The sequence below is a fragment of the Erigeron canadensis genome, chromosome 5 (assembly GCF_010389155.1).
Source record: "Erigeron canadensis isolate Cc75 chromosome 5, C_canadensis_v1, whole genome shotgun sequence".
Lineage (NCBI taxonomy): Eukaryota > Viridiplantae > Streptophyta > Magnoliopsida > Asterales > Asteraceae > Erigeron > Erigeron canadensis.
The window spans coordinates 44943544-44956606 of NC_057765.1; the positions used below are offsets into that span (position 1 = coordinate 44943544).

At 34.1% G+C, this 13063-nt stretch overlaps 1 protein-coding gene across 1 annotated transcript; it reads left to right on the top strand.

The window, feature by feature from the left end:
• The first annotated feature begins 549 nt into the window (after positions 1 to 549).
• Positions 550 to 1160, top strand: LOC122601911. The gene is made up of 2 exons (XM_043774644.1): positions 550 to 636; positions 744 to 1160. Exons 1-2 carry the CDS (start codon positions 550 to 552, stop codon positions 1158 to 1160), a joined length of 504 nt encoding a protein of 167 aa, XP_043630579.1.
• Positions 1161 to 13063: the final 11903 nt, after the last annotated feature.

The following is a 13063-nucleotide window of genomic DNA, read 5'->3' on the forward strand; positions in this document are numbered from 1 at the left end:
ACGAACAACCCTTAGACCTTGATGGACGAAAAAGCTGCTGAGAATACCCCCAAAAAACCCTTAAGTCGACTAGAAGTGATTGTGTGTCGAATGGGAGGGTTATGGCCTTGTATTTATAGAGTGTGCAAGAGGTCTTCACAAACCGACCTACAGGTGCGACACACCAAGCTTCAGGTGCGGCGCACCTGGCCTTGTTACCAAATTTGAAGCTGCCCGATATGCGATGCACCACAGGGTTGGTGCGTCGCACCTCCCTGCTTTCCAACTTCTTCCAAGTTTCTGAATAAAAAACGCTCCGCACCTCTTTACATGGTGCAACGCACCAACCTTGTTTTCAGCCAAAACTTGTAGTTTCCATTCCATCTTCACTCGTATGCGTCCACGAACCATCCCAATGCATCTTAAAGTCGTCCAATAGCTGTTTCTAACCATTTTACCTGTTCTAAGCCTGAAATCACTAGCAACACCATAAAAACATCGAATATACATATAATTTACACATAATTAAGCTTAAAACGTTTTAGAAACGATATGGGAATATGCATATAAATGGACATATCAAGGAACTGTCCGGTGGCATGGCAAGGGCAGTACACTCGAGGCGACAAGGGTCATCCCACAATCATGCTTGAAGCGGTTGCTTCATATGATTTGTGGATCTGGCATGCTTACTTTGGCCCTATTGGTTCGAACAACGACATCAACTCCTCAACGAGTCAGATTTGTTCGAAGATTTACTTCAGGACAGGGCTCCTAAAGTAGAGTTTACGGTGAATGGCCGCCACTTTGGAAAGGGATATTACCTAGCTGATGGTATATATCCTGAATGGGCCACCCTTGTCAAGTCTTTCAAGTGCCCGATGGAGCCGAAAACCACCAAGTTCAAGAGATACCAAGAAGCTGCAAGGAAGGATCTCGAGGGAGCATTCGGGGTTCTTCAAGGTCGTTTCCAGATTGTTGAGCAACAAGCCCGAGCCTACAATGTAAACAAGATAAAACGTATCATGTTATGTTGTGTGATTATGCACAACATGATCGTTGAAGATAACGGGCGCGCAATCACAACGTTTGAAGAAGAGTTAATAGCTAATACTATCCTCCCAACTCGCACATGGAATGAAAGGTGCACAGCTTCGGATGTACGGGGAGTTACGCGATAGACAGACTCATTATGAACTTCGCAATGCTTTGATTGAACATGTTTGGAACCTCCCAGAACGCGGCCGTCAACGTTAATTCGTAGTACTTTATTTTACGCAATTTATGTTTTTTAGTTTAATTTTTAAGTTTTAAAATAAATGTAATCTGTTTTATGTTTTTTTTTAATTATTGTAATGTGCTTTTTAATAATAAAATGTGTTTTAATTTTAATAAAATGGATTTGTTTAGTTTTGTGAAAAATGAAAATGAAATAATATAATAATGGATGAATAGTGTTAAAAGTGGGTTAGAAGTGGGGGTTATAAGTAGGGGTGTGTCTTGGTGTGTCTAGGGGAGAGAGAAACTGATGAATAGTGTTAGACGTGGGTTAGACGTCATTCCTTATAAGGACGGGCCTTAGCATTCTTGTAGTAAAAAAGTATTGTAAACTGTAAACAAGGCATTAGTGAGATCCAATTTCAAGGAGTCAAGTTGGGTCAACATCGGCCGGTTCAAGTCGAGGTTATTTTTGCACTTGATGACATTGATACTATATTGCGTTTTGTTAGGAAGACGGCAGTCATGACTTTTATGCCTAGCCATGCCTAGCTATCTACTAATAATATTTCGCCATATCATTTCATACCTAACTCATACCTCTTTATGCCTAACCTATGGCAACCATAACTCTTCATGCCTAATCAAATTTTATTTTTTATATTCATAATTATATTTATAGAATTTAATAAAACATACTACTCCTATTTCATTAATAATTAAAAATTAAAAACAACATTTCAATACTGTTTGAAAACATAATTTATTTATTTTATATTAAATTAATATTTATAATGCTACGTGTATGGTTGTATGTTAATAAAGAAACAAAATATATAAAAAACTTAGGCTTACTAGTCTTCTTCTTCCTTACATTACAGTGTATTATGTTATATATATTACAGTGTTTATATATATGGGAAAAAACCCAGAAAATAAAATAAAATAATATATATGATTGGCTAATTTCCAATATGTACGTTGCCATTGCTTCCCAACTGTCAAATTCTCACGCTCCATTTCTCATGCCTGAGCGGCAATATACACCGAATTGCTCCATGCCTAGCCCATGCTTAAACCTTGGCTGCGGTGTTTACCGCTAGGCATGGCCATGCCTAGCCAATTGCCATCATCCTTATATAACTCTTCTTCTGTAGTTTTGATTCTTTATTCTATTATTTGAATGTTCTTATTTGCGCGCAATATATACTATAGGCTCATTGTGTGATTTAAATTTCTGAACTCTAATTCATATATACAAAGAACCATGTTGATACCGTAAAAGCTGCTTCTTGCAAAGTGGTCAAACACGAGAAAACGTGTATTAACAATCAGGATGTGTTTATACCATTTGCATTTGATATACTTTTGAACAAATTATAAAAATGTAAATTTTGTAGGCAACTTGGTTTTAGTCATGTAGAAAAAAAAAAAAAAAAGAGATAGTAGATTTCTTCGTTATTCTCTAGCTAGCTCCTGATATATAGTACTACAGTCAATTATTTGATTTTGTACATGTTGGATAAAATTTATTAATAAGCATAGAGATCTGCAGTAAGGTCCTATGCAAATTATTGTAATTGATTTTTTTAATTGTATATACCTGACATGCATTTTGTTATTGTACAATTTGTAATGTAATTCGTAAATGTAAACAAGTACCATACCATTTGAATGCAACTATTCATGTATGGTTTTGATGGAGTTTTGCATCAGCCTTACAAGTTACAATCAATGACCAAGACATTACATGATCATGTAAGTATGTAAGCATAAAGCATGTATCAATTTCGATATATATATATATACACAGTACCTTCTCATATAATTAAGCTATAAATTAATTAGGGTGACATTAAAACTTTATAAAAAATATTATAGTACATAATACGGTGGCATAGATTAGCTTGAGTGATATTGGATTGGATCCGGGCCTATATCTGATGGAAGGATTACTCAACTTTTGGGAAATGAAAGAATGGCCACGTTGAGTCTTATGGAAGCCCTTGCGCCTTGACTATATGTATAAGCCCAATTTAACCTCAATCATCACTTGTATTTTGCTTCACAATAGACAAAATGATTTTGAAGGTTCTAATTGATGTACAATAAAAATTATAATATAAATATATAATTTTAATTAAAATAGTCATCATTTACAATATGTTATTGCATGTTAATTATAATCCTAAAGGTGAGGTGAGTTTAGCATTGTCATTTACAAAAAATATAGTAGCCTAATGTCAACACTATAAATATTACAAATTAACGGTATCCGATGATTTTTTATGGTAAGTAGTGTCGCATGTGGTTTAATAGGAGGAAAAAAAATAGTTGATAATAATATTAATAAGATATGGGAATGATGAAGTTTTTCCTCCAAATTAATAGTCCAATGTATTTTGTGGTTGTAGTCTAAAATTATTAGATCTTAATTAGTTTATGGATAATCAGGATGTGTATCTGAGACTAATTAACATCTTTGCATAGACTTAATTTATTGAACAATCTATACACTTATAATTTTATTTTGTTTTTTATAGTTATGAAAGTTATATACCAAATCTTACGATATCTAGCTTTTATGGACAAGTTCCTATATGAGAGGGAAAAAGTAGTGATTTCATGCCACTTTCTTCTTTTGTTGTTCTATGTTATAGGTTTTGTTTGGTCTAATAATGTTATGATTCGGTACTATAAAGTATTTGATTGCTCTATTCCTGAATTTATTATAATTTGGTCATTGTGTAACTTCGACTTATGGTCAAACTCTCAAAGTGAATAAAATTAAATTAATCCGACTATCATTGTTTATATTCGAAAATCGAATAGCTAATATATTGTAAAAAGGTCATTTAATATCGATGGATAGATAAATCATATCCATTGTGCCTATCGCCAAATATTATGTCAAATCATACTCATTGTGTTCCATGACAACCTAAAATTCCGATGTCCCAATGTAACTTAAAAAGTTTTGGGGTTTGACATGTATTCACGTTTAAAAAGAAGATTTGTTATGCCTAATCATTATCATTAAAAATTCATTCATTCTTGATCAACTTTCTTTCCAACGTACTTGTACTTTATTAGTCATTCAACTAAATTCTTATAACTAATTATTATGTTGGTCGTTTTTTCATAACCACTTGATCAACCTATTCAACAGCATGTTGTTATTTTCTCACGGTAACCCTGAAATCTAGCTTGAGCCTAAGTTCCACGCATCATGGCTTACGATCTTTTCGTAAAGGTTAAAGTGTTTGCTCAATGAATACGTACGATAAAAGAGAAAGCATTGTCTTTTACATTGAATAGTGAATACATAGGAAATTCCAATAAAGTCCTAATTGACTGTGGCCAATCGGTCCCCCCACAATGGTTACAATGGTAACAATTAAGACATACCCCATTTAATTTTATACAAATGAGAAGGAAAGGCTTTCTATAAATGGAAAAGTGCTCTCCGAACAACGCATACCCCACCATCAAAACCTTCTTAAAACGGAAAGCTCTTAACATCACCACAGCCTAGCATTAGCCCACAATAGATTGTTTTTGGTACTGCCCTATCCCTTTACATTTTTCCTTGGTGGTACCCACAAAAGGTAACAAATTTCCTAAAGCGCATCTCCATGTTATAGAATCATACACTCAAATTAAAACTAACATCGAACCCGCACAATGCGATGATAGTGACGACGACGACGGTCTAGTGGTGTTAGCAATGACTAGTAATAGTAGCGACTATTGGTGATTGTGACGGTGTCGTCGAATGGTGTAGGTTGATATAAAAGTGATAATAAAAATATTTTAGAAAATAAAGATTTAAAATGTAAATTTTTAATATAAGAATTCAGGATGTAAATTAATTCATTAAAAACAATTTGACTAAATTTTAATACGAGTAACTCTTTTCATTGAAATGTTTATTAAGGACAAATTCGTATTTTCACAACTAACTATAGTGTAACATTTTTAAAAAATGGAAGATAGGATATTTTTTTTATAAAGTGGAGATAAAGAAATAATATATAATGTGTATCTAAGGACATAGTTGTTAAATGATGATTACATATATACAATTTTAAATTTATTGTTTTTGAGCTTTTAAAAGTTGCTTTGTTATTTCCAATTGCGTCGTCGTCCCAATTGCCCCCTATAATCGTCCCAAACTCCCAGTTGAAAGATTACATTAGAGTAAAATAAAGTCATTTAGATGCTACAGTAATATCTATCTTTTTGAAGATAGATATTAAATAAGTATTTCCCCTTTTGTTGGTATGTGAACGACTTCCTTTGTACCCGGGATAGCCTTACAAAATGCCGTGGAGAAGAAAAAGAGGAAGTATGCATTCAAATGTGAGGACAACGGATACAAGTTCATATCATTCGCTTTCTCTACTTTTGGGGAATTCGATAAGGAGACTTTGGACACACTTTCACGTATTAAGTTTATTTCTAGTAGTCACTCAAATAATGCTCGGAGTGGTACTTTTATCTTTCATAGAGTATGTTTTTATATTCAAAAAGGAGTGGAGAATACAACTTGTATCTAGACTCCCATTCAACTTCGTGTAAAAACTATTTAATATTGAATGAAATGACTATTATAACAACAACAACAACAACAACAACAACAACAACAACAACACAACAACAACAACAACAACAACAACAACAACAACAACAACAATAATAATAATAATAGTGTCAATTTGATAGCATTTCTCGTGCTATTCTTAGATGGAAGGTACCAGCTAATAGACTTGGTTTGGTGTTAGAACGTTTGGCTGAAGTAACTCCATCCTTAAATGGGAAAAAAAACTAATAAGCAAGATGAAGTGAACTTGCTTCAATGTAAACGTATGTAAACGTAAACTAGGAGATGGGCACTTTACTGCTGCTATTAAGGTGCTCACGTCCTCTGGTGTTGCTCCATATACCCCCGACACTCTACATGAGTTAGAGGCCAAACATCCATATGCCCCACCTCCGCCTCTATCTTCTTCTCAGCTTAGTGGGGATGTCCTTTCTGTTAATAAAGATGTGGTGTTGAATAGAATTCAAAGCTTTCCTAAAGGAACTTCGTGTGGTCGTGATGGGCTTAGAGCTCAACATTTAATGGATGTTTTGGGAGGGGCTGCTTCTGCTATTGCTGACGATTTGTTACAATCTATTACTGGGGTTGTCAATCTGTTTCTCAATGGAAATTGCCCCAGTGAACTAGGGGAGTATATCGCTAGCGCCCCTTTGACCCCTTTGGTCAAGCCTGGTGGTGATATTCGCCCTATTGCTGTGGGTATTGTGTGGCGAAGACTTGTTTCCAAGGTTGCTTCTGTATCTATTGGAAAATCTATGAATAATTATTTAGAGGACTTTCAGTTTGGCGTTGGCATTCCTGGTGGTTGTGAGGCTGTTTTACATTCCGTGAATAGGCTCATTGAATCCAAGGGTAACGAGGTCGGCCTTTCTATGCTTTTGGTGGATTTTAAGAATGCTTTCAATCTTGTCGATAGGAGTGTCTTGCTTGAGGAAACTAGGTCGCGGTGCCCTTCCATTGCTCCATGGGTTGAGTTTTGTTATGCTCGACCTGCTAGGCTTTATTATGATGACTCTGTTCTTTTTTCTTGTCAAGGGGTTCAATAAGGCAATCCTTTGGGTCCTTTGTTGTTTTCCCTAGCCTTACATCCTTTGGTCCAGACCCTAAATCAATCATGTGATTTAACCTTTCAAGCTTGGTATCTTGATGACGGAACTATTGTTGGGGATACCCTTATGGTAGCCAAGGCACTTAACATCATTATGACCGATGGTCCGTCTCGTGGTTTATTCTTGAATGTGGATAAGAACGAACTTTTCTGGCCTGTGGAGGACCCTAGAAGCAGAGTGGATGGTGTTTTTCCTATAAATATCTCACGTCCACTCAATGGTGTCAAGCTTTTAGGTGGTTCAGTTAGTTTGGATGAAGAATTTTGTCAGGATTTGGCTTTGAAAAGGGTTTCTAAAACTATATCCTTAATGGAGGCAATTCACAAACTTCATGATCCTCAATCTGAGTTACTTCTTTTACGCAACTGTGTTGGGGTTGCGAAACTATCTTACACTTTGAGGACATGTTCATCCCTATATTTATTGGAGGCCCAAGCTTGGTTTGATGAGGCGCTACGTGCCTCCTTGGAGAAGGTGGTTACTGGTTCGTGGTCGGGATTCGGTGATTGGCAGTGGCGCCTGGCCACTCTCCCTATCAAATTGGGTGGTCTTGGCATCCTCTGTGCGGGAGATATTATTTAGTTTGCTTTCCTCGCTTCTCGTTTGCAAACAAGTGCTTTCCAGGCTAAGTTATTGATGAAGACTGGTATTAACTCACATGGTTCTTCATTTCAGCATGCTCTTGATGTTTTCAACTCTAGATGCAATGGTGACATGATCTTTGTCACCACAAGCTTTGGCAAAATGTTACTTCGGTGTCATTGACAAAGACCTAGTTTCCGAGTTCTCGCTAAGTCCTCACCAAATGGCTATTCTCAGTAATATTTGCGCCCCATTCGCGCAAGATTTTCTATTTGCCATCCCTATTGATGGCTTGGGACAAAGGATGAACCATCGTCAATTCCGTTGTGTTTTGAGCTATAGGCTTTTAATACCGATGTTCTCCCAAGGTAGCATTTGTCCGAGTTGCAATGTACATCGGATGGACCAATGGGGAGATTATGAGGTTCATGATATTCTTGTTGATATATGTTCTAAGTCGGGGATTATGGTGCGTAAAGAGGCTCCAATGGGTTTTCTCTCAAAAGATGGGAATGATCTACGTCCGGCAGATCTTTTACTATTTAATTGGGTACAAGGTAAAGACGCATGTTTGGATGTGACATGCATTTTCCCTTTTGCTGGTATGGGGGTGACTGCCGTTGCACCTGGGATAGCCTTGCACAACACCGTGGAGAAAAAGAAGAGGAAGTATGTATCGAAATGTGAGGACAACGGATACAAGTTCATACCATTTGCTTTTTCTACTTTCGGGGAATTCGATAAAGAGGCCTTGGACACACTTTCACGTATTAAGTATATTTCTAGTATTCACTCAAATAATGCTAGGAGTGGTACTTATATTTTTCATAGGTTATGCTTTTGTATTCAAAAAGGAGTGGGAGCACAACTTGTATCTAGGCTCTCATCTAACTTCATGTAAAAGGTTTCTTTATATGGAATGAAATTATTTAAAAATAATAACAACAACAACAACAACAACAACAACAACAACAACAACAACAACAACAATAATAATAATAATAATATATAACTCTTGCAGTGACAGTATAATTAAGTGCTATGTTGTACACTTTTTAATGAAAGTATACATGATAATAGAGTACCCTAATATAAGATAGAAATCCCACTTGACAAGGACATAGCTCTATCTATAATATAACTAAAAAAAGAGATTGAAAATACATTTAGCACCCTTAATCCTCATTCTTCAGCCTAATCCTCTCTTCTTATTAATAATCTATTTTTTTAATATTTATTTAATAAATGACCGACCTTTATTATAAATAAATAAAAACCTTTTATCCTTTAAATTCTCCCAAAATTTGTTATTATTATTTACATATATACAACCTAAAAAAAACTCTCACATATTCTCAACCAAAAAAAAAACTACGGCCATAAAAAGAAAATCCTAAAAAAAAAACTCCTACGATCGACTACCAAAAGGGTTCTTTTATTTATATACCTTGTTCATATTTAATTATTATTATTATTATTATTATTATTATTATTATTATTATTATTATTATTATTATTATTATTATTATTATTATTTAACATTGAATTCTTATATTATTGTTATTATTATCTCTTTTAATTTACTTTGTTGTTCATTATGGCTTCTTTTTCAACAATAAAAAATAAGATCACATTAGTTAATTTTGAAGATTTTAAGCCATTAATCATTATCTACGACTCTGTGTTGTGCATGTATGGAATATGGACTTTTTCGGAGTGGAACAACCCGAAGAAAAATCAAAATGTTCGAGATGGTCTTTGTTGATGAATTGGTATGTATTTTTTAAATTATATACTATACACTTTTTGTTTTCCTTTGTTGAGCTTAACTCAAATTGTTTAGCCTAAAATTGTTGTTTATGTTTATAGTAAGTTTAGATATAAAAAGACTGCACATTTTTTATTTAAAAAAAAGGTAAACTGGAATCAATATTTATATGAGGTTAATTTTCATATGTTTATTCTTTAGCTTTCGTATTGATTCAGCTGTGATATTGGTTTTTATTTAACTAAAGTTGGAAAAAAAATATACTAGAATTAATATTTTAGCTTTGATTAATATATTTTGAGAATACTCAGAACTGAACACTAGTTAAATTTATACAACACCTCTTTTACGTGATTAGAATATCAATAGTGGTTTGCACTCTTTTTTTTATGTCAAAAGTGAAAGCAACACAAGGTTTGAAATTTTTATTATTATTATTGTACCAAAACACTTTTGTTTGCACCCACAATGTCAACTCGTGTTGTACAACTTAATTATGTAAAGGTTCAAAAGTTGTGGGTGCATATGGACCGATTAAGTTCATATCAAACGGTTCATTCATCTTGTATTCGTGAATCTGCTTACTATATGCTTTCGTCACACAGAGCTATGACGGGTCAAAATGCGGAGAATCACATTATCGGAGTTAATTAAGGTAGTTGTTAACTTGTTATAACTAAATTGTGTATTTGCATGACAGTGTGATATACCATTATACAGGACACACCCAAGATGTATACTAGTCGAAAAGTGCACATTTATGGTGGGTCATGTTGATTTATGCAAAGCGGTCAAACACAAGAACACGTATCTTGATTACCAACACGTGTTTATAACCTCTGTTTTTTGGTACCGTTAAGTTAATTTAATTTTCTCGCACCTAGGTTGTTGAACTATTTGACAGGGTATAACTATAACGGATCATGCACGATACAGTTATGACACCGAAATTTACTAAGGTACACAGTTTTTAAAAGTTTGATGTACAAAAAAGTTTATCAGCATAGCTTGTTGACCGTTATCGTTCTATTTTCATTCAATAGTGGAAAATATGAGTTCATTCCTTTAATTGATTTGGTGACTAAAAATTGCTGTGAGATACCTAACTAATAAGTCACCTTAAAATTAAGCTGACTAGGACATTTGAAATTTTACTATTAGTTACTCTGCATCTTTTTCGAGCAATGTTTTGTCAAAATCACATGGTATTTGCTTTGTTTTAATGAAAACAGCGCATAATGAAAATTTTACATCCAATTTCCTCGTTCAGGACTAAGTGGACCTCACGGATCGAATAAGGCCCTAAAAGAAATGATGTGTTATTATCAAACCAATAAGTCAGAAATTTAAAACTTATAACGAACTTACAAAAGGTGGTTGTGATTGACCTTTCGATCATTTGAGTGTATATATATGAGTTTTTTTCCAAAATAGTGTAGTGGGAAAACTTATTTACCAAACTAGTATGTTTCAATAATATTTATCATTTTAGTATAAAACATAATTAAACATTATATTTATATCTATTAAATATAATAAATAAAGATATGTTGATAACACCTGTTGTTCGATTGCATTCACGTTCATTTTTTCTTTCAATAAAGATTAGGTATAAAAAGTACAACCATACACATTGATTGATTAGGCAAACACAAAATCGATACTATGAGTTTTCTGAAGATGAAACAACACTACAAAAACAAAAATATTGGCATTTACGATGACACGTGAATACAAATCGATCAAGCATGTCCCAAATACTAAAAATTTATGCTCTATAATATCGATCTAATTTGATATTATTATATGCCAATTAGCTTAATTGTAACAACCACCTTATAAATATTCTAATTAAGTTTCTTAAATCGTACTTTCGCCATCTGAACGGCTCAACAGTTCAATTTATTTAAATTCTTAACGTGTTATAGACTTATATTCTGTGAGTATTTGAAGGTCAATTTGACCTAAAATCTTGATTTATGTGACGGATTATGAATTAATTCGATAAAATATTAAAGTCCGGGCTCGTAAACGTTCATGTTCTTAAAAGCTGTAGCCCAAATATTCATAAAAAGTCCTTGCATTTATTCCAATACATTTATTATGATAAAGTATATATAGAAAATGATAGAGTGAGAAAGCACTATTCATTCATCACCTCCAAACACCACTCTCTCACTAGAAACACATAGTCAGACTCTCCACCACCATTTTCACACACTAAAATCACCATTTTGATTTTGGGTTGGTTAAGTGAAATCATTTGTACTTTTGGGTTCCTTGTGACAATCAAAACACGTTTCTAGCATCAAATCGCAGGTAATAACAACATCTTTTTGAGAATTTGATCAAAATAAAAGTGTACTTTTTATGTTCTTGTTCTTGATGATTTGGTCCGATTTTTGTTAAGAAATCGTGTTAATAATCAATGGGTTCGTGTCTAGATATGTTCAACAACATTTTGGTGAACAAATTTGAATCATAACATGATTAAATCACAAAACCCATTTTTCAAATATGAACATAACTTGTTCTTGAAACCACCAAGTGTACTTGTGACATTTTGATCTTGAAAACTGTTAAAGTGATAAGGAAATTGTGTTATTACGTTCGTATATACTAGTACTACATTCTAACTCGTCCCGACTTCGATTTAGACCATCAAAGATTAAATTCTTGGCTGTTTTGGGCTCGTGAGGTGTTCTCGAGCTGCTACTGTTGCTGCTCGTTGTTGTTGTGTTCGAAGTATGGTTCGGTCTTGGTTCAATCGATTGGGTAACTGATCTCTTGATCGGTTTCGCTCAGATATTGAATCAAATTAAGTCATGGCTATGAAACGATCTAAATGATCAGATCATGAAGGACGACCTCTTTAATCAAACTAAAACGATCTCTTTTGAAGAAGAAGTCCAAAACGATCTAAACAGGATGAAGCGTAAAACGATCTGTTGGCCAAGAACTTGTGGGACGATCTAAATTGCTAGCAATGAAACGATCTCCTTTAACTGAACTAGTAAAACGATCTTAATTGAGGGATCACCTAGGACGATCTGTGTGTTTGAACATTAGGACAACCTGAGTACTAAATTCAGAACGATCTATACATTAAAACTTCAAGAACAATTTGTTCATTAAACTCCTGGAACGACCTAAATTATCTATAGTCGAAACGATCTAATTTGATAAATAAAACAATCTCTTTACAAAATTATAGAATGATCTAAAGTGTGGAACCGTGAAACAATTTAACTAGCTAGACACTAAAACGACCTAACTAGCTAAACCTCCAAGACGATCTAATTTCAAGAAGCCTAGAACGATCTAATTTACAAGAGCCAAGACGATTCGATGGAAGAAACACTAGGACGATTAACTCCTGAAACAATCGATTTTGCTAAACTATTAAAGGCAGGAACGATCTAATTAAACAACCACAAGAACGATCTAAGTACATAACCATTAGGACGACCTAAACGCTAGTCCAGAGAATCGACCTTGTACCAAAACCCTAGACGAACTTGACTTATAATTTCTCGCGCTTGAACCTTAAACAATCTAACTACGTACTTAAATACCGGATGAACTCTTAGTTTCCTTGTCTCCTCAATTAATTTAAAGTACGAATATTATGAGCAGCTAGTCGGATTTTAAGACAAAAGGTACATTAACACAAGACTTGATTAAACTCATTATCATGAGGTCTACCTTGTGCGTGTGTTCAAAGACATTTAATTGAGTCCTGTTCGAGTACTTAAGTACATTCAAAATCTTTTCGAGACAAACATTCTAAGTCCTTCAAGGACC

Coding starts and splice junctions, on each gene's coding strand:
- LOC122601911 (XM_043774644.1), top strand. CDS start 550: ATGGACATATCAAGGAACTGTCCGGTGGCATGGCAAGGGCAGTACACT. Junction 637..743: donor CCACAATCATGCTTGAAGCG/GTTGCTTCATAT, acceptor GATTTACTTCAG/GACAGGGCTCCTAAAGTAGA.